Genomic DNA, 20,876 nt, shown 5'->3' on the forward strand with positions numbered 1-20,876 from the left:
AAAATAAATGTGTATTTGTCATGTGCCGAATACAACAGGTGTAGACTTTACCGTGAAATGCTTACTTACGAGCCCTTAACCAGCAATGCAGAGTTGCAAAAAAGTTAGTACGAAAAATTTGCTAAATAAACTAAAGGAAAAATAGTAAATCAATTTAATAACAATAATGAGGCTATATACAAGGGGTACCGGCACCGAGTCAATGTGCAGGGGTCCAGGGTTAGTCGAGGTAATTGAGGTAATATGTACATGTACAGTACCAGTCAAAAGTTTGAACACACTTACCCATTCCAGGATTTTCTTCAATATTATTCTACAATGTAGAAAATAGTAAAAATAAAGACATCAAAACTATGAAAAAACACATGGAATCATGTAGTAACCAAAAAAGTGTTAAACAAATCAAAATATTATATTTGAGATTCTTCGAATAGCCACCCTTTGCCTTGATGACAGCTTTGCACATTCTTGGCATTCTCTCAACCAGCTTCATGAATGCATTTCAATTAACAGGTGTGCCATGTTAAAAGTTAATTTGTGGAATTTCTTTCCATCTTAATGCCTTTGAGCCAATCAGTTGTATTGTGACAAGCTAGGGGTGGTATACAGAAGATAGCCATATTTGGTAAAAGACCAAGTGGCGCAGTGGTCTAAGGCACTGCATCGCAGTACTAGCTGTGCCACTAGAGATCCTGGTTCAAATCCAGGCTCTGTCGTAGCCGGCCAAGACCGGGAGACCCATGGGGCGGCGCACAATTGGCCCAGGGTATGGGAGGGAATGGCCGGCAGGGATGTAGCTCAGTTGGTAGAGCATGGCGTTTGCAACGCCAGGGTTGTGGGTTCGATTCCCACAGGGGGCCAGTATGAATAAAAATGTATGCACTCACTAACTGTAAGTCGCTCTGGATAAGAGCGTCTGCTAAATGACTAAAATGTAAATATTATGGAAAGAACAGCTCAAATAAGCAAAGAGAAACGACAGTCCATCATTACTTTAAGACACGAAGGTCATTCAATCCTGACATTTTCAAGAACTTTGAACGTTTCTTCAAGTGCAGTCACAAAAAACATCAAGCGCTATGATGAAACTGGCTCTCATGAGGACCGCCACAGGAAAGGAAGACCCAAAGTTACCTCTGCTGCAGAGGATATGTTAATTAGAGTTAACTCTACCTCAGATTGCAGCCCAAATAAATGCTTCACAGAGTTCAAGTAACAGACACATCTCAACATCAACTGTTCAGAGGAGACTGCATGAATCAGGCCTTCATGGTCGAATTGCTGCAAAGAAACCACTACTAAAGGACACCAATAAGATGAAGAGTCTTGCTTGGGCCAAGAAACACAAGCAATGGACATTAGACTGGTGGAAATCTGTCCTTTGGTCTGATGAGTCCAAATTTGAGATTTCTGGTTCCAACTGCCGTGTCTTTGTGAGACGCAGAGTAGGTGAACGGATGATCTCCGCATGTGTGGTTCCCGCCGTGAAGCATGGAGGAGGAGGTGTGATGGTGCTTTGCTGGTCACACTGTCTGTGATTTATTTAGAATTCAAGGCACACTTAACCAGCATGGCTACCACAGCATTCTGCAGCAATACGCCATCCCATCTGGTTTGGGCTTAGTGGGACTATCATTTGTTTTTCAACAGGACAATGACCCAACACACCTCCAGGCTGTGTAAGGGCTATTTGACCAAGAAGGAGAGTGATGGAGTGCTGCATTAGATGACCTTGCCTCCACAATCACCCGACCTCAACCCAATTGAGATGGTTTAAGATGAGTTGGACCGCAGAGTGAAGGAAAAGCAGCCAACAACTGCTCAGCATATTTGGAAACCCCTTCAAGACTGTTGGAAAATCATTCCTCATGAAGCTGGTTGAGAGAATGCCAAGAGTGTGCAAAGCTGTCATCAAGGCAAAGGGTGGTTACTTTGAAGAATCTCAAATATAAAATATATTTTGATTTGTTTAACACTTATTTGGTTACTACATGATTCCATGTGTTTTTTCATAGTTTTGTTGTCTTCACTATTATTCTACAATGTAGAAAATAGTAAAAATAAAAATAAACACTTGAATGAGTAGGTGTGTCCAAACTTTTGACTGGTACTGTAGGTAGGGGTAAAGTAACTATGCATAGATATTAAACAGAGAGCAGCAGCAGCGTATGTGAAGAGTGTGAAGGAATGTGAATGTGTGTGTGTGTGGCGTCAATATGCATGTGTGTGTGTGTGTGGTTTGAGTCCAGTGGGTGTCCATCGAGCCTGGGGAAGAGTCAGTGCAAAAAATAAGAAACAAGGGGGTCAACGCAAATAGTCCGGGTAGCCATTTGATTAACTGTTCAGCAGTCTTATGGCTTGGGTTTAGAAACCGCTTTTGGTCCCAGGCTTGCCGCTCCAGTACCGCTTGCCGTGTGGTAGCAGAGAGAATAGTCTATGACTTGGGTGGCTGGAGACTTTGAGAATTTTTAGGGCTTTCCTCTAACACCGCCTGGTATAGAGGTCCTGGATTGCAGGAAGCTCGACCCCAGTGATGTACTGGGCCGTACGCACTACCCTCTGTAGCTCCTTGCGGTTGGATGCCGGGAAGTTGCCATACCAAGCAGTGATGCAACCAGTCAGGATGCTCTCGTCGGTGCAGCTGTAGAACATTCTACAGCCCTGTTGATGTGAATGGGGGCATGCTCGGCCCTCCTTTTCTTGTAGTCCATGATCAGCTCCTTTGTCTTGCTCATGTTGAGGGAGAGGTTGTTGTCCTTGCACCAAACTGCCTCCTCTCTATAGGCTGCCTCATCGTCTTAGGTGATCAGGCCTACCACCGTTGTGTCGTCGGCAACTTAATGATGGTGTTGGAGTTGTGCGTGGCCACGCAGTTGTGGGTGAGCAGGGAGTACAGGAGGGGACTAAGCACACACCTGAGGGGCCCCCTTGTTGAGGATCAGCGTGGCGGATGCGTTGTTGCCTACCCTCACCACCTGGGGGCGGCCCGTCAGGAGGTCCAGGATCAAGTTTTAAATGTCCTGCATTGCAGGAAAGTTCTCCTGCAACAAGGCAATCAAATTAAGATCCTACACCTTTACTTAACTATAATCAATGCAGTTATGGCAGCCATGAAGGCCATGAAGAAGACATGTAGATTAAGTAGCAAGCAACATATTCAGTCATGCTTACTATAGTGGAAGTATTGTTTTCAACATTTAAAATGATATACAAATTATTTTTTGTTATTCAAGTGCACAGATTAGGTTTCAAGTATCAAAGTTTATTCGCCACGTGCACAGGATACAACAGGTGTAAAATAGAACAGTAAAATTCTTACCTTGAGAGCTCTTTCCCAACAATCCAGTGATAATAATAATCAGAGGCGATTTTAGCATGTAAATATTGGTGGGGGGAAAAAATGGGATGCATGCCAGCAAAGCCACTACACAAACAACACTAAACAATACATTAATTGCACTATAACAGTGACAAACGGTGCCCACAAACTTTTAGGGCCTACATTAAGCTGTCCAAACAGCAGAGGCCCAACAGCAGTCCCAACATCTTACCACTGCTACACCTAGCTATCAGCGGAGCCTTGTCTGGCAGCGAAACAGTTCATTCAGCCTAATTTACTGCCTTTAAAAAAACATAGCTGATATGGCTGACTTGCTTAAACAAATGTGGTTTCTAATGACAATTGAGATGTACAAACTATGGCATAAGGGGATGACAAGCGGATAAGAGGCAATCCGTAATTTCGATTAAGACATTAATGAGCGAGCTAGGACGGACGTAGTCAATATAACTATTTGTTTAGCACTTTTGAAATGTACAGCGACAGAATTCAGAACAGGGCCGTTCTTACAGTGTTCTCCCTGTACACCAAGTCAGAACGGTAGGATAAATAAAGGGGGCATTTAAGCAGACAATGAAAGCGCTTAAAATAATCGATGATTACAATTCTCTAAAACAGGTTATAGGCTACATGTGCACAACCAAGTCAGGACAGTAGGCGAAATTAAGATGGGAAAATATACAAAATTATTAGGGTGAGGCATATGGGCTACTAACAGCTTACTACACAACATACACTTAGTATTACTTTCTTAGCTACAGTATACATATCTCCCTGGCATATTACATAATTTACGCAGCAGCATACAATGCATTTTTGGATTCCCCTTGTTTTGCTGTGCCCACTTGAACAGGAAGGTGGCGCGGACGGTCCTTCGTGGGCAAATGTCATCAAAGTCTGGCATTCTCTGGTTTTATGGTGCTTTCAAGACATCTGGGCACTCGGAAAAAAACAAGGTCGAATCATGATGACGTTATTGATCTTCAGGTCGTAGCTCTAGAAAGAGGCCCGAGTTCCGGATTTACAATTCCGAGTTGGATGACCGTTCAAAACGTATTTTCCCAGTCGGAGCTAATTTTTTTCCCCAGAGTTCCCTAGTTGTTTTGAACTCACTGAAGTCAAGTTTTCGCAGTTCTGAGTTTCCAGTTGTTTTGAGCACGGCACACATCATGGTTCATTGACAGCATGGCCAATGTTGAATGTTTATCATTTTAAATTAGGAAAAGAGACCCTTAATCCCAGATTTGGGACCACACAGCCACTCCACTGAATAGCAGGCTAGTGATTGCTTTGCAATGCTTGCAGTTAGCCACTGATTACTTCCAAACCACTCATTGTTGAATTTGCGATTTCCAACTTGTTGTGTAATGTTTATGTCCAATGGCTGATGAGCACCGATAAGTTTGATCTATAATTTCTCTTCATATGACAAGGATTAAAAAGGATTTGGCATTAGATTGTCAACTTGACTCATGATGACAAATGCTAGCTAAGATTTTGAAAGTATGATGTTGACATGATCAGTCCAATCAAAGCTACTGTAGATATAATGTGATTTGACGTCATTTCATCTGTGACCAATGACTTTGAGCCTTCTTGGATGGGCACTTCTAATGTAACTCCATTGAAGCACCCAAGGGGCTTGAATTTTGGAGCTCCACCCTTAGACTTGGTGGTGACTACTGTCCCCACGAGTGACAGAACACTGAGCTAATCACGGCGCAACTAAAGAACATTACAGCTAATCACGGCGCAACTAAAGAACATTACCAACACCTACGCGCCGTATTTCCCCGCTGGCTGCCCCACCACCACAGAAACCACTGAGCAAGACTGAAACACCTGCATTTTGGAGCTGCCTTACTCAAGAAAGCAAAAAAGAGACCATGTTTGTATGCGGCTTTATTAACTCAATGATTATTTTAATTTTTTTTAGATTGTTTTCAAACTGATATGTGACACGTATTAATGACAAAATAACATGCCCCACCTGCCCTGAATGATGGGTCGCCACTGACAATAATCTAGTTAATAATACAAAATAGAATAAAAAATACAAGTATGAACAGAAACCACACAAGAACTACGATGAGAGTTAAAGAACACAATAATGCAAGTATTTACAGGTCAGTGCCAGTACCTTATTCATTGTGCAGGGGTACTGGAGTGGTTGAGGTGTGTTTATACTTAAAAAGTGACTGGTAGTAGGATGTACATGTAAACAGGGCTGAAAAGTGACTGGTAACCAGAATATATAAATAGTTATGGTATTACAATAATGGTAATATATACATGTAAACAGGAGTAATAGTGGCCAATAGCAGCATAAATAGATAAATACTAATGGTAATGGCAATCAATAATCAATTAACAGCAGTATAATGGAGTAATACATCTAATAAATAATCATTTTAGCAGCAGCGTAGCTTGTATCTGAGTGGGTAGAGACCTATGGATGGGCATAGAGTCAGTGTGGATAGTCTGCGGGAGAGCAGTAGTTGTTAGCCATTTAACAGTCTTACGGCCATGGGATAGAAGCTGTTTAGGAGTCTGTTTGTCTGAGCCTTGATGCACCGGTACCACCTGTCGGACGGGAGCATGGAGAACAGTCCACATATGGGTGGCTGGAGTTTTTGGAAATGTTCTGGTCCTTTCTCAGTTGCCATACCAGACAGTGATACAACCAGTCAGGATGCTCTCAATGGTGCCACTGTAAAAGTTCCTGAGGAAAATCGACCCCATCTCACTCCCCTGACCGACAGACGTTCAGCCCCACTGCTGGTCATGTGAGTGGTAGTCATATGAATTAGCCTCGGGTGAATACAAGCCCTTAACAATGTACAGCATATTTACAAGGAGGAGCAGCATATCAATCGTTAAGTTTCAGATACTCTAAAATACCACAATAGGAGTTTATCAGTCACAGCTGGTCTGGAAACTTACAATGGGAGGTTTATTGCTCTAAAACTAACTTTGCAAATGGTCAATCTGTGATGTGTGTTTGAGAGCCATTCTCACATTTTCTACATTACATCTCTCAACAATTCATATCTGGCATTCTGGCATCAGGACAAAATGTGTATATACAGTACATATATACAGTGCCTTCAGAAAGTATTCATACCCCTTGACATATTCCACATTCTGTGGTGTTACAGCCTGAATTCAAAATGGAAAAAAAAAAAAAAAAATCTCAACCATCTACACACAATACCCCATAATGAAAAAGTGAAAATATATTTTTTGAAATCTTAGCAAATGTATTGAAACTGAAATACAGAAATATTTCATTTACATAAGTATTCACACCCCTGAGTAAATACATGTTAGAATCACATTTGTCAGCGATTACAGCTGTGAGTCTTTCTGGGTAAGTCTCTAAGAGCTTTGAACACCTGGATTGTAAATTATTTGCACATTATTAGTTTAATAATTCTTCAAGCTCTGTCAAGTTGGTTGTTGATCATTGCTAGACAACCATTTTCAAGTCTTGGCATAGATTTTTATGCCGATTTAAGTCAAAACTGTAACTAGGCCCAATGTTTTTTTTTTTTTTTAACAACTTCAGTGTATATTTAGCCTTGTGTTTTAGGTTATTGTCCTGCTGAAAGGTGAATTTGTCTCCCAGGGTCTGTTGGAAAGCAGACTGAACCAGGTTTTCCTCTAGGATTTAGCCTGTGCTTAGCTCTATTACGTTTCTTTTTATCCTAAAAAAAAACTCCCTAGTCCTTGCCGATGACAAGCATACCCATAACATGATGCAGCCACCACCATGCTTGAAAATATGAAGGGTGGTACTCAGTGATGTTGGATTTGCCCCAAACATAAGGTTTGTATTCAGGACATAAAGTTAATTTCTTTGACACATTTTTTGCAGTTTTACTTTAGTGCCTTATTGTAAACATGTTTTGGAATATTTTTATTCTGTACAGACTTCCTTCTTTTCACTCTGTCATTTAAGTTAGTATTGTGGAGTAGTGTTTTTTACCCTTCTACCAATAGGTGCCCTTCTTTGCGAGGAATACCTTGGTCTTTGTGGTTGAATCTGTGTTTGAAATTCACTGCTTGACTGAGGGACCTTACAGATTATTGTATGTGGGGTACAGAGATGAGGTAGTCATTCAAAAATCATGTTAAACACTATTATTGCACACAGAGTGAGTCCATGCAACTTATGTGACTTGTTAAGCATATTTTTACTCCTGAACTTATTTAGGCTCGCCATAACAAAGGGGTTGAATAATTATTGACTGAAGACATGTCAGCTTTTCATTTTTTATTAATTTGTAAAAATGTCTAAAAACGTAATTCCACTTTGACATTATGGGGTATTGTGTGTAGAGTCGTGGTCAAACGTTTTGAGAATGACACAAGTATTGGTTTCCACAAAGTTTGCTGCCTCAGTGTTGATGATGGCATTTTGCATATACTCCAGAATGTTATGACAAGTGATCAGATGAATTGCAATTAATTGCCATGAAAATGAACTTAATCCCAAAAAAACATTTCCACTGCATTTCAGCCCTGCCACAAAAGGACCAGCTACCATCATGTCAGTGATTGTCTCATTAACACAGGTGAGAGTGTTGACGAGGACAAGGCTGGAGATCACTCTGTCATGCTGATTGAGTTAGAATAACAGACTGGAAGCTTTAATAGGAGGGTGGTGCTTGAAATCATTGTTCTTCCTCTGTTAACCATGGTTACCTGCAAGGAAACATGTGGCGTCATCATTGCTTTGCACAAAAAGGGCTTCACAGGCAAGGATATTGCTGCTAGTAAGATTGCACCTAAATCAACCATTTATCGGATCATCAAGAACTTCAAGGAGAGAGGTTCAATTGTTGTGAAGAAGGCTGCTGGGCGCCCAATAAAGTCCAGCAAGTGCCAGGACCGTCTCCTAAAGTTGATTCAGCTGCGGGATCAGGTCACCAGCAGTGCAGAGCTTGCTCAGGAATGGCAGCAGGCAGGTGTGAGTGCATCTGCACGCACAGTGAGGCAAATACTTTTGGAGGATGGCCTGGTGTCAAGAAGGGCAGCAAAGAAGCCACTTCTCTCCAGGAAAAACATCAGGGACAGACTGATATTCTGAAAAAGGTACAGGGATTGGACTGCTGAGGACTGGGGTAGAGTCATTTTCTCTGATGAATCCCCTTTACGATTGTTTGGGCCATCCGGAAAACACCTTGTCCGGAGAAGACAAGGTGAGCGTTACCATCAGTCCTGTGTCATGCCAACAGTAAAGCATCCTGAGACCATTCATGTGTGGGGTTGCTTCTCAGCCAAGGGAGTGGGCTCACTCACAATTTTGCCTAAGAACACAGCCATGAATAAAGAATGGTACCAACACATCCTCCGAGAGCAACTTGTCCCAACCATCCAAGAACAGTTTGGGGACGAACAATGCCTTTTCCAGCATGATGGAGCACCTTGCCATAAGGCAAAAGTGATAACAAAGTGGCTCAGGGAACAAAACATCGACATTTTGGGTCCATGGCCAGGAAACTCCCCAGACCTTTATCCCATTGAGAACTTGTAGTCGATCCTCAAGGGGCAAGTGGACAAACAAAAACCCACAACTTCTGACAAACTCCAAGCATTGATTATGCAAGAATGGGCTGCCATCAGTCAGGATGTGGCCCAGAAGTTAATTGACAGCATGCCAGGGCGGATTGCAGAGGTCTTGAAAAAGAAGGGTCAACACTGCAAATATATAATCCTGGGATGTTTATTTCTTGGTCTGACAAGAGAAAATCTAAGCTATTGTTACTAAACCCTTGCAGAGAACCCACATGATAAAAATCATATCACTTCATTGGTGTGACATTATAGAAGGGGGCATAGCAAGCTTCAAACAGGAAGCTCATCCCGCGAAACACACGGTAAGTTCAGTGACATAGCTTATTTTCTGTTTTGATGTTGAGGATATACAGTGGGGAAAAAAAGTATTTAGTCAGCCACCAATTGTGCAAGTTCTCCCACTTAAAAAGATGAGAGAGGCCTGTAATTTTCATCATAGGTACACGTCAACTATGACAGACATTCCTCCAGAAAATCTTTGGAGGGAGTTGAAAGTCCGTGTTGCCCAGCGACAGCCCCAAAACATCACTGCTCTAGAGGAGATCTGCATGGAGGAATGGGCCAAAATACCAGCAACAGTGTGTGAAAACCTTGTGAAGACTTACAGAAAACGTTTGACCTGTGTCATTGCCAACAAAGGGTATATAACAAAGTATTGAGAAACTTTTGTTATTGACCAAATACTTATTTTCCACCATAATTTGCAAATAAATTCATTAAAAATCCTACAATGTGATTTTCTAGATTTTTTTTCTCAATGTCTGTCATAGTTGACGTGTACTATGATGAAAATTACAGGCCTCTCTCATCTTTTTAAGTGGGAGAACATGCACAATTGGTGGCTGACTAAATACTTTTTTCCCCCACTGTAAAACTGTCGTAAATAATGCACTGTGAATTTTGTATTGTGTTTATTACGTTTTTTTTTTTTTTGTGATGTAAATGTGCATACTATGTACTGGTGCATCAAAATACACAATGTTGCCAATATTATGTTTACATTTTGTAATTCAGTAATTTTTTGTTGTTGTACCGCTTTACCAACCATACCGTAGCTAGCTAAAGTAGGACAGCATGGAGTAGCTAAAGTGTGACAGTCTTCTAGGTTTTTCCAATGGAGGAAAGAGATCCAGTTTACAATAGGGACCACCTGTACTTAAGTTAGGCAGGGCTCTGTTTCTTGTAGTACTATACTGTATGCTGTTCATTTTTTCTTGTAGTATTGTACTGTTATTTGACTGAATTCAGAAAAAGTTTCCTAATCAGATGTTTCCTAAACACACAAAATTGAATATAATTGTCATTGGGGTAAAATTAGGACTATAATAATGGTGTATTTATCCTGCTCTCCCAGTCTACCAAATGCGAACTGAAAGTGTTACTCTATGGTGCTGACAGAATATTCAGTGATCAGTGATACATAGAGCAACCACGTACTGTCTACAGTGAGGGAAAAAAGTATTTGATCCCCTGCTGATTTTGTACGTTTGCCCACTGACAAAGAAATGATCAGTCTATAATTTTAATGGTAGGTTTATTTGAACAGTGAGAGACAGAATAACAACAAAAAAATCCAGAAAAACGCATGTCAGTAATGTTATAAATTGATTTGCATTTTAATGAGGGAAATAAGTATTTGACCCCCTCTCAATCAGAAAGATTTCTGGCTCCCAGGTGTCTTTTATACAGGTAACGAGCTGAGAGTAGGAGCACACTCTTAAAGGGAGTGCTCCTAATCTCAGCTTGTTACCTGTATAAAAGACACCTGTCCACAGAAGCAATCAATCAATCAGATTCCAAACTCTCCACCATGGCCAAGACCAAAGAGCTCTCCAAGGATGTCAGGGACAAGATTGTAGACCTACACAAGGCTGGAATGGGCTACAAGACCATTGCCAAGCAGCTTGGTGAGAAGGTGACAACAGTTGGTGTGATTATTCGCAAATGGAAGAAACACAAAAGAACTGTCAATCTCCCTCGGCCTGGGGTTCCATGCAAGATCTCACCTCGTGGAGTTGCAATGATCATGAGAACGGTGAGGAATCAGCCCAGAACTACACGGGAGGATCTTGTCAATGATCTCAAGGCAGCTGGGACCATAGTCACCAAGAAAACAATTGGTAACACACTACGCCGTGAAGGACTGAAATCCTGCAGCGCCCGCAAGGTCCCCATGCTCAAGAAAGCACATATACATGCCCGTCTGAAGTTTGCCAATGAACATCTGAATGATTCAGAGGAGAACTGGGTGAAAGTGTTGTGGTCAGATGAGACCAAAATGGAGCTCTTTAGCATCAACTCAACTCTTTAGCATCAACTCAACTCAACTCATTGGCCATGCATGCCATATGATAAGCTGCTAAATGGATTCACATAGCTGATATACACAGAGAGAGAGCGACAATAAAATAAAACCGATTGGAGATCTTACAACTAGACAAAAAGGAAACGTTAATTTGAGAATACAACATTGACAGTAGTTCATTTTGAATAATAGTTTAACAATTAAACGCATAACTACAAAGAATAAACACTTCTCACTTCAAAATGTACAAATAAGCTAACTCATGTGTAAAGATTAGACATCTTAGTCTAAACAACAATAGATAATTGAGTAGTAACAAGTAGGCTATTATTACTAAAGTATCATTCCAGGAGAACAAAAAAAACTCAACCTTGCTCCACTGATCCCTGATCTATCTACTGGGTGAGCAGACTTCTATTCTAGCCCAGCAATCGCACACCTGATTATCAACTCATTCGATTTGATATGTTGAATCAGGTGTGTTATTGCTGGGCTGAAACATAACCTTGCACACCCAGCAGACCTCCAGCCTGCTCCAATTGTAATAGGTTTATACATTGTGTGTGACGTTTAACTGTTTTTTTGTATACAACATTTTCTAACATAGGTAGGCCTACACATATAACCCATGGCATATAGGATATACCTGTAGTCACTTTGGACATTTATTGGGACCTCACTCTTCATCTGCAAACAAGCTTTCACTGCTTTCCATATCTGAGGACAGAAAACATCACAAAGAAACAGGCTTCATTACACTCAAATTAGACAGCACTGAATATTATGTTGCCATTATCTCTATGTCCTCAAAGTTTAACACTCTAGGGACTGGAACTGGAGAATCTTTTCATAACATCCTCCCACAAAATGACCTGCCCTATCCAGTAGCCTACACTCTCCCTTTACTGACAGCTGGAGCTGCAATTTCACCCTCTTCCATGGCTGTTATCTAAAAATGCATTTGGAGACTGTGTTTTAAAATGTACAATGATTATATCAAGATAGCTAATAAGAAGTTAGCTACAGTAGCTGATTGCATTTAATTCCCTTAGCTAAACAGTGTGTAAAGTTAGCTAACTAGCTAGCTACTCAGTCTAGTTAGCCTACAAAGTGGCCTACTGTGGCTAGCTAATAATAAATACTTTTTAAAATGTATTTACTTACTTGAATAGGCTCTCCCACCACCTCTGTCTTTTTGGGTCGTTACAAAAACAAAATAATGGGCAATCTTCACAATACTTTCGGTGGTAGCAAAGCGGAGCCAGCACCTATGTGGACGAATAAGGAATAAAACTGTTTGTCACCTGAGCGGTTTAGAACGTGTTGTTACGCTTGACTTTCCAGCGTAATACACTTTCAATTTCAATAAATATGTCGGCCACACTTGATAACTTGAAAACTAGCGGACCATTCAAACCTTTTTTTGCAATACAAAATTCTCCAGACACCGAAGACAACGACGTGAATTTGGAGGTATGGCAATGCGAGACTAGCCAGCAGGTATCGGAGGTTAGAGCTGGACTGAATTTACAAATGTGGAATGCAGACATCTCAGACAGCTACTGTCTCTAGTTTGGGCACTTTGAATTAATGACCACTTGCTATGCTAAACAATATGACCAGTTTATTATTGTATACTGAACAAAAATATGAACGCAACATGCAATAATTTCAAAGATTTCATTGAGTTACAGTTCATAGAAGGAAATTAGTCAATTGAAATAAAGTTATTAGGCCCTAATCTATGGATTTCACTTGACTGGGCAGGGGCGCAGCCCACCCACTTCCGAGCAAGGTCCACCCACTGGGGAGCCAGGCCCAGCCAATCAGAATGAGTTTTTCCCCACAAAAGCAGTTTATTACAGACAGAAATACTCACCCCCCCTGGGCTGGGGTGGTTACATGTGGCCTGCTGTTGTGAGGCCGGTTGGATGTACTCCCAAATTCTCTAAAACAATGTTGGAGGCGGCTTATCATAGAGAAATTAACATTCAATTGTGTAAAAATGGATTAATCTGTAAAATACGTTGCATATAATCTGTTCAATCCAGTGTTTACATTACCCATCCTAAATGGCCAACCTGGCTTGACTAAACTCCTCTTCAGACTCATCCATCACCAGCTGGGGCAGACCAGAAACGTAACACAGGGGAGAGGAGTGAAAACAAACCCCCACAGTGCAGTGCCTCAAACCTGGCCACCCAGAGACTCTGAGACAGGACGGCTACAACAACATGTCCTCTAATGGGCAACTTGTGCTTGGGTGAGGGGGTCATTAGTGGATGTCTGCAGTTTAGTAGTCTTGATTGATATCCTAGTGCTACACTCCGGCTCTTCCCATGCTACTGGGGACTTGTGAAGCCTGACTATGGCTGCTGTAACTATGCATGAGTTTGTTTACTCAACCCTTGTGTCACCAAGGGGGACTCTCAATCATCAGCAATTTCCAGCCAACTCTCCTCAATACAATGAGGCCACCCAATATATTCCACATGACAATACAAGTGAAAATCACCAACAGGTTGCATTTAATGATTTTTGTAGCTTTTGATTTGACACCATAAATCTCCAAAACAGTCTGATTGTATATTTTTATTATTCAACAACTGGATTGTTGATAACATTTTTTCCCTGTGCAAACCGTACATTGATCTCTGTACATATATATATATATATATATATATATATACATACACATACACATACACACAGGAATATATACATATACACACATACATACATATACATACGCTTTCATAAACTATCCCCTTTACAGCAGTGATATCACAGCTTCTGAAAACGAAGCCCAGTGAGTTGACAGTATACGAAGGCATTCCCAAATTAAATTATTATCTGCAACATGTCACTTCACTGAGCTGAGGAGACAGCAAACAGTTTTACCCTACTGTAGCTCTGAGCCCTCACTGTGAATTCAGCTGATGTGGCTGGAGCATCTCTCCACAGTGATAAAACATGAATAAATATTGCACCATTGCAGCTTTGATAAACACTACCTGTTCTGCAACAAGGGTGGCGGTGTGGAGTGAGAAAGGACCAAAAGTCTACTACAAAAGATCAAAACATCAATTTAGAACAGTGGTTTCTGAAGAGCTGTAAATAGTTACTTGCATCTTAAAAGATTTTTAAAAACTAAATTAAAAAAGAAGCAATGAATCAAAGTATGACAGGTGTCCGTCTACACTTTCAGAGCAGTAAACTTTGAGGGTTAACAGAGGCGCACACACACCATTCCTCCCCACAACCAATAAACATTCACTGATCATGCACCCAAAATGCAAACAGAGACGCTAGAACACAAACAATGACACTTTGAAATAAAATTGCATCAGGATAATGTGACAGATAAGTGAAACTCTACTCAAGAACAGTGAATCTATAAATATGAGCTAATACAGTATGTACTGTAAACAGTAACTGTTTCATCATCGTCCTCATAAACCTACTATTGTCTTGTCACATTGATTCAATGCTGTGCCCCTTCATTGGAAAAGAGTGCAGTTTAGGGACATTATTTTACAATATGCCGTTTTAGGAATGACTAATTAGGGGAAGTTGTGAGGCAGCTACCATTCAAACCTTACAGGAAGGTTTAAACAAGCCTGCGTAACTGGACCAAGTACGGATGGGAGCTCACAAACTCCAGGCAAGGATAGCTACGCTCTTCGTACCTCGTTCACATTTCCAGAAACATAAAAAAGGCTGATATTTTGATATCATAAAAAATAAATTAACAAGATCTCCCACACCAGAGTCCATCCCAGTGCTGTCTGACGTCTCTGTTCATTGGACTCATTCAAAATCCAACTCAGTTTTAGTCTTCTTTGTCATTTCCAGCTAACAAATGAAGGCCTTAACATAAAGGCGCAGGCAAATGGACTCCAGCTGGAGAAAAGAAGACTGATTTTGGAGTGACAGATGTGAAGTCTAGAGGGTGATAGGGAGTGGGTGGGATCGGAGACCCTCCTCTAGCCACTCAACAGTAGAGGGGGTGCAGCGCTGCGTGGTACAGCTGTGGATACGTCGGAGGCGCAGCAAGTAGAGCAGGATGGACAGGAGGACAACCAGGAAGCAGGCCAGGAACAAGTAGTGGTTGTTGACAAAGGAGAAGCTGTGACGCCAGTGGGAGTGGACTCCTTTCAGGCTCTCCTGCTGAATATCCCTTGGAGAGGAATGTAAAATAGTGTGAGTGAAGGACATTAACTATTTTTCAATTTATCATAACCAATATTTTAGCTGATTAGGTTATCACAATGTACAAGCATAATGAAGTGTGACAAAGCAAGAGCTCTCTTACCTCAAAGGCAAAAAGCGCGTTCTGTAAAGGATGGCTCCAAGAGTCCATTGTACCTCTTTATCATAGACCAAAAGGGCATTCCTCAGGTTTTTGTAGTCCGTAGGGAAGGAGAAGCCTGTGTGGAATACCTCATACATCCAGGCTGATTTAAAACACTGGTACCTGCACACAATACATAAATGTTAACATGAAATCTCCCTGACAACCCTTTACCATTACTGGACTCAAGTCTTACTAAAATAGCAAGAGCCAGTGGTGGGGCTTACTTGAGCCTGTGAACATCAGCATGAGAGGCATACAAGCCTGAGTCAAATCGCTCTTTCAGAGTTCTCCACTGGGTGGCGCAGTAACTCTGCAGATGAAGCACAAAGTAAATAGGTAAACACAGCCACCATCTAACTTCAATTAGCCTAAGCTTTGGTGAAATACATGCATTTTACATGCAGTTAGAGGACTGCAATCTACATTGAAGACGTGCTGCTTTGCTGTGGTAAGGGCTCACCTTGGCAGCACTGGCATACTTTGAGGAGTTAAAATCCCCGCCCATGCGCAACACATCCTCTGTGCAGTAGTAGAACTCAGAGAACCCATAGAAATGGCTGTTGGGGTAGTCAATGGGAGGCTGGTAGATGCCATTGAGGGAGGAGTGAGTCTCGTTGGTGTGGTTGAGGAAGGGCTGAAGAAGCTGTCTGCAGTGATCAAAGTCCCCTGTGCCACGCAGGTGGAGTTTCTGTGTTGCTGGCCCCACCTCGTCCTGCAGGTCTGAAGGTAGACATGGGTCCAGGAGGGGGGACTCTCCTGTTTCACCTACATGCTGACCCAGGAGCCTGGACAAACCAACTCAAATGAGCTCTCCATAAAGACAAGCAACAGCAGCACTGAACAATGTCAAACTAGTACACTCTATCAGTATCAAAATTAGCTATCATAGCATGTGTTGAAGGTTCTTACTTGTTTTTAGTGAGAGTGTTCATGACAATGCTCTCCTCGTATCTTTGTCGTGCAGCATTGCCTCCAAAGCCCAGGAAGGTGGACACATAGACCCGGTAGACATGCTCTGTCCGGTGGGCATCGCAACCCAGGTTGAATTCCGCAAGCAAATTTTTGGCCACTTCCTCCTACAAAAAAAATATAACATTCAATATCAGCCAGGAAATGGTTCTCTCTCTATTATCTAGGACTAAGTCTACACTAATATCCAACATATTAATTGATTATAGTAAGGCTACATATATGCAGTGTATTCGAAAAGTATTCAGACCACCAAGCCACTCCTCAGTAAAAAGGCACATGACAGCCGGCTTGGAGTTTGCCAAAAGGCACCTAAAGGAGTCTCTGGTCTGATAAAACCAAGATTGAACTCTTTGGCCTGAATGCCAAGCGTCACGTCTGGAGGAAACCGGGCACCATCCCTACGGTGAAGCATGGTGGTGGCAGCATCATGCTTTGTGAATATTTTTCAGCGACAGGGACTGGGAGACTAGTCAGGATTGAGGGAAAGATGAACGGAGCAAAGTATAGAGAGATCCTTGATGAAAACCTGCTCCAGAGCACTCAGGACCTCAGACTGGCGTGAAGGTTCACCTTCCAACAGGACAACGACCCTAAGCACACAGCTAAGACAACACAGGAGTGGCTTCGGGACAAGTCTCTGAATGTCGTTGAGTGGCCCAGCCAAAGCCCGGACTTGAAACCGATCGAACGTCTCTGGAGAGACCTGAAAATAGCTCCCAATCCAACCTGAAAGAGCTTGAGAGGATCTGCAGAGAAGAATAGGAGAAATTCCCAAATACCGATGTGCCAAGCTTGTAGCGTCATACCCAAGAAGACACAAGGCTGTAATTTCTGCCAAAGGTGCTTCAACAAAGTGCTGAGTAAAGGGTCTGAATTACTTATGTAAATGTGATCAGTTTCTTGTTTAATACATTTGCAACAATTTCTAAAAACCTGTTTTTGCTTCGTCATTATGGGGTATTGTGTATAGATTGTTTTTTCAATCTCATCAATTTTAGAATAAGGCTATAACAAAATGTGGAAAAAGTCAAGGGGTCTGAATACTTTCAGAATGCACTGTAACCATCATTTACTTAAAGAAACTTGGATCAAGACAGTTCCGCATATAGCAAAAGCTGCAGGTGAATTACGTTCAGTGGAGAGCAAAAACAATGAGAAGAGAAGGAGAGCATACAAATTGTCAGAGTAAATAAAAAACCATAGACATAAACCGGTCATGGATGTTTTGCATGATGGCTCTTATGCATTATCGTTGATCTTCATTCAAGTTTCAAAGTAACACATTCTGGCTAGTATGTTAATGATAAAGCCCAAATCCTGTTATGAAGCCATGCAGCAGGCTTATCTTTACAGCAGACCTCCAATAGTCCACCCTGAATGTAGAGGACTTCATCTCCAGAGGACAAACATGATGTTTATAGGTTTAACCAGGGAATGAGAGTGGTTGGGGTGAAGAGAAAATGGGTGAGTGACAAAACCACAAAAAAGTGAAATTGTTGTTTATAATAACCTGTTGTGGAGAAGCAAAGCTTACAGTTTTGGGCACTTCGTACGCTATCTGTGTGGAGACACCGCCCATGTCCAGAACACCGGTGGTCTGCATCCTCACCAGCGCCTCCTGCTGGTCACCTCCAGGGACCTGCACCTCTACTACTGCATCCCTCTCTATAGGAAGGAATGAAGAAGAGCCGAAGGTCCCATTGAAGAAGGGGACGGGAGACAAATAAAGAGGAGTGTCAGACGTAAGTAAAACAAGAGAAAGAAGGAATTAAATTATTCAATGTGAAGATATGCAGATCTCAAGGAAAGTTCTTTAGATACTTACCACTATCCACATGATTAAACTTTCCAAGGACAAAGTTGATTCCAATCCATGCATACACACCTGTTCAAACACAAGAAAGGACAACTCATACAGGGCTCTACGCTGACTTTAAAAAAAACAAATGTACAAGGAGCATTTGTGCACCTAAATTGAAAATTGTAGGTACACACAAAGAAATTTAGGGGCACAATTAAAAATATTTGAGCTAATAAAGCTAGAATTCTTAATTAAAATTCTAGGTCACACAGCAAAATGGTTACACTGTAGAGCCCGGTCATATATTCCAGAATTTCTACTGTTATGTTACAGATTTTCAACACTGAGCATGGTGACATCCTCCATCAGAATGGCCAGTGTTTAGCTTGCCAGCTTCTATAAACAGGTTAGCTCACCTTCCTGCTTGCCAGAAATGACCTCCACATGGGAATCAGAGAAGAGGAAGTTGAAACGGACAGGGATGTCAGTCCGTAGATCCTCAAGAAGCGCTTCCTGTTGACTGAAAAAGGGTATACAAGCCAATTTCAGCATGGTTACAGTGGTAAAAAAATAAATAATAATTGCAGCTTCCATCTCAAGATGAGAAATACTCTCAGGTGTGGTGGGTAACTGTACCCGTCAGGCAGCACCCTCATTCCAGCAGTGCACAGGATGTACAGAGGGGTCTCCTGGTGCTTGTGTTTGGGAACGTGCTGGGCAGCGAAGCTCAGCAGGGGGTGGATGTAATCACTGGCCTTCTCTGGTGTTTTTGCTAGCTCTGCGATACCTTTAAAAAATAACACCAGAAAGTCATAAGACCATGGCTCAGTCTTTCTTGGATGGAATGGATTAGTTCTTTAAACTAGAAGCCAATGTCTTCTACACTATTCCCAGCAGCACACCAGTCATCAGCAACCAGGTATTCCTCACCTGGTTTGATCTTCATGACCACTGGTTTCCTGTGCTGATCTCTCATCTGCTGGATGTCGAGCAGGTCATGGGGATTGCCATTGTGCCGGGGCCAACAGTACACAAACACCCTGGAGCCACTGCTGCCGCAGTCCACCACCAGACCGTAGTTTAGGTTGGGATTGCTGGTGTCTGTGGCCTCCACATCTGTGACCCTCGCCAAGTGTCTGGGTGAAAAGATGAACATTTTAGGCCAAAAATGAACTTCCATGTCTTTACAGGAATACATAACGATAAATAAAAGGCATTCACTGCACGTGTCCTCTACAAACAACTTTTTGGGGGGGGGCTCTCTTCTAATGTGGTACTAGTGTCTCACCTGTGGAAATAGTTGTCCTTTCTGATCCAGCTGTCCTGGCCCTTTCCTGTTACCAGCAACAGGTAAATCAGTCCTAGCAGTCCCACCAGCAGACCAAAGAGCAGCAGCTGCCTGAATGAAGGTAGCAGGAACCGGGGTAGAACCAGGGGCGACAGGCTGAAATGCCAGGAGGCTGGGAGGCATGAGAAGCTGATCCTGTAAGAAGAGAAACCTCAGTATGTATTTATGTATGTATGTTTAAAGACAGTGTGACTAGTCTATATAATAGCGATATTGCATGACTGACGATCACGGCATTATAATTAAAGGGTAGAGCGAGATGTGAGTTGCTAAATTTTGCCAAAACATTTATTGGTCTTCTACTCAGTCGGCCGAGCCTACCTTCCCATGACGTGAACTGTCTTAGTTCACTGGATGAAAATCCAAGGGGACACTGAAGACCGGGGGTGTTTGCTTCGAACCCTCACCAACATTGTCCCAACTGCTCATGGTCTTTGTAAAAGAAATTAAACACTTTAGCTACAAGATATGCTGTCATTATTACTGAAACCAACGCGTGTCAATACCAAATGGTGACATTTGGCCACCAGCTCATGCACCACATTTGCCACGTAGCTATCAACGTTAGCGAGGATGGTCCGATTTCAATTAGTTGTTAGCTGGTTCAACTAACTTTAGTGAGTTAGCTATTATCAGATAGTCACTACTTTAGCTGGCATGATAGCTTTTCCTAGTCTCATGGGTAAACAATAGACCTGGTAGTTAGCATGCTGATTAACCGGGCTAATGTTTGATTTTTAGCTAGCGAAACAGAACACTAAGTTAGCCTAGACAAGTACAGTACGCTGTTGTACCCACCCACGGTGCATCTAAAACCCAAGTAGCTAGCTAAATTAGCTACTCACCATTTGGTTTCGAACGACTTCGTTGCATAAAACATTCGCTAGTTTGCTACGGACTATTATTATTAATAATACTAGCTAGCAGGAGGAGGAATTGCTAAAAGCACAGTGGCTAGCTAGTTACCTATCCAATACGCAGGTCAGGCAGATGCGAGTGACGTAGTAAATTTGAAGGTGACTATTTTTTTTCATCCCCGGCAGCTTTCACCGGTGTAGCCCGCTTGCAGTAAGTAGCTAGCTAGTCAGTATGTCATTATTCAAGCATGTGTGCTTTCCCACTTGCAGATTTGGGGGATTGAGCATATTTTCTTGCACATCATTCCAATGTCTC

The 20,876-nt window shown here is 42.0% G+C and overlaps 1 protein-coding gene and 1 long non-coding RNA gene across 5 annotated transcripts; both read right to left on the bottom strand.

Annotated features, from left to right (window-relative positions):
* Nucleotides 1-8,005: 8,005 nt before the first annotated feature.
* On the bottom strand, nt 8,006-12,728 carry LOC121587342. 2 transcript variants are annotated; one of them, XR_006004055.2, is made up of 4 exons: nt 12,643-12,728; nt 12,390-12,493; nt 11,872-11,942; nt 8,006-8,047 (listed from the first exon to the last, which is right to left on the bottom strand). It is a non-coding gene; the product is annotated as an uncharacterized LOC121587342 (long non-coding RNA). The 2 variants fall into 2 exon arrangements; XR_006004054.2 differs by lacking the exon at nt 8,006-8,047 and having other exon boundaries at nt 11,462-11,942.
* Nucleotides 12,729-13,797: 1,069 nt separating this feature from the next.
* Nucleotides 13,798-20,876, bottom strand: LOC121530871 (ectonucleoside triphosphate diphosphohydrolase 4). Of its 3 annotated transcripts, none has more exons than XM_041836181.2 (13): nt 20,670-20,876; nt 20,025-20,135; nt 19,644-19,838; nt 19,286-19,491; nt 18,992-19,142; nt 18,772-18,875; nt 18,380-18,439; nt 18,065-18,219; nt 16,492-16,658; nt 16,043-16,367; nt 15,807-15,892; nt 15,541-15,702; nt 13,798-15,405 (listed from the first exon to the last, which is right to left on the bottom strand). In XM_041836181.2, the coding sequence occupies exons 2-13, from the start codon at nt 20,030-20,032 to the stop codon at nt 15,171-15,173; spliced, it is 1,854 nt and encodes a 617-aa protein (XP_041692115.1). In that variant the 5' UTR covers nt 20,033-20,135; nt 20,670-20,876; the 3' UTR covers nt 13,798-15,170. The 3 variants fall into 3 exon arrangements, with proteins under 3 accessions (XP_041692115.1, XP_041692116.1, XP_041692114.1); XM_041836182.2 differs by having other exon boundaries at nt 18,089-18,219; nt 20,549-20,876; XM_041836180.2 differs by having other exon boundaries at nt 20,549-20,876.

Source organism: Coregonus clupeaformis, chromosome 18 (genome assembly GCF_020615455.1).
Source record: "Coregonus clupeaformis isolate EN_2021a chromosome 18, ASM2061545v1, whole genome shotgun sequence".
NCBI lineage: Eukaryota > Metazoa > Chordata > Actinopteri > Salmoniformes > Salmonidae > Coregonus > Coregonus clupeaformis.

What these genes read in the sequence shown, in the direction of transcription:
- LOC121530871 (XM_041836181.2), bottom strand. An exon ending in GGTCATGAAGATCAAACCAG is followed by an intron (nt 19,143 to 19,285) that starts GTGAGGAATACC and finishes TATTTTTTAAAG; the next exon opens with GTATCGCAGAGCTAGCAAAA. An exon ending in CATTTCTGGCAAGCAGGAAG is followed by an intron (nt 18,440 to 18,771) that starts GTGAGCTAACCT and finishes GTGTTTGAACAG; the next exon opens with GTGTGTATGCATGGATTGGA.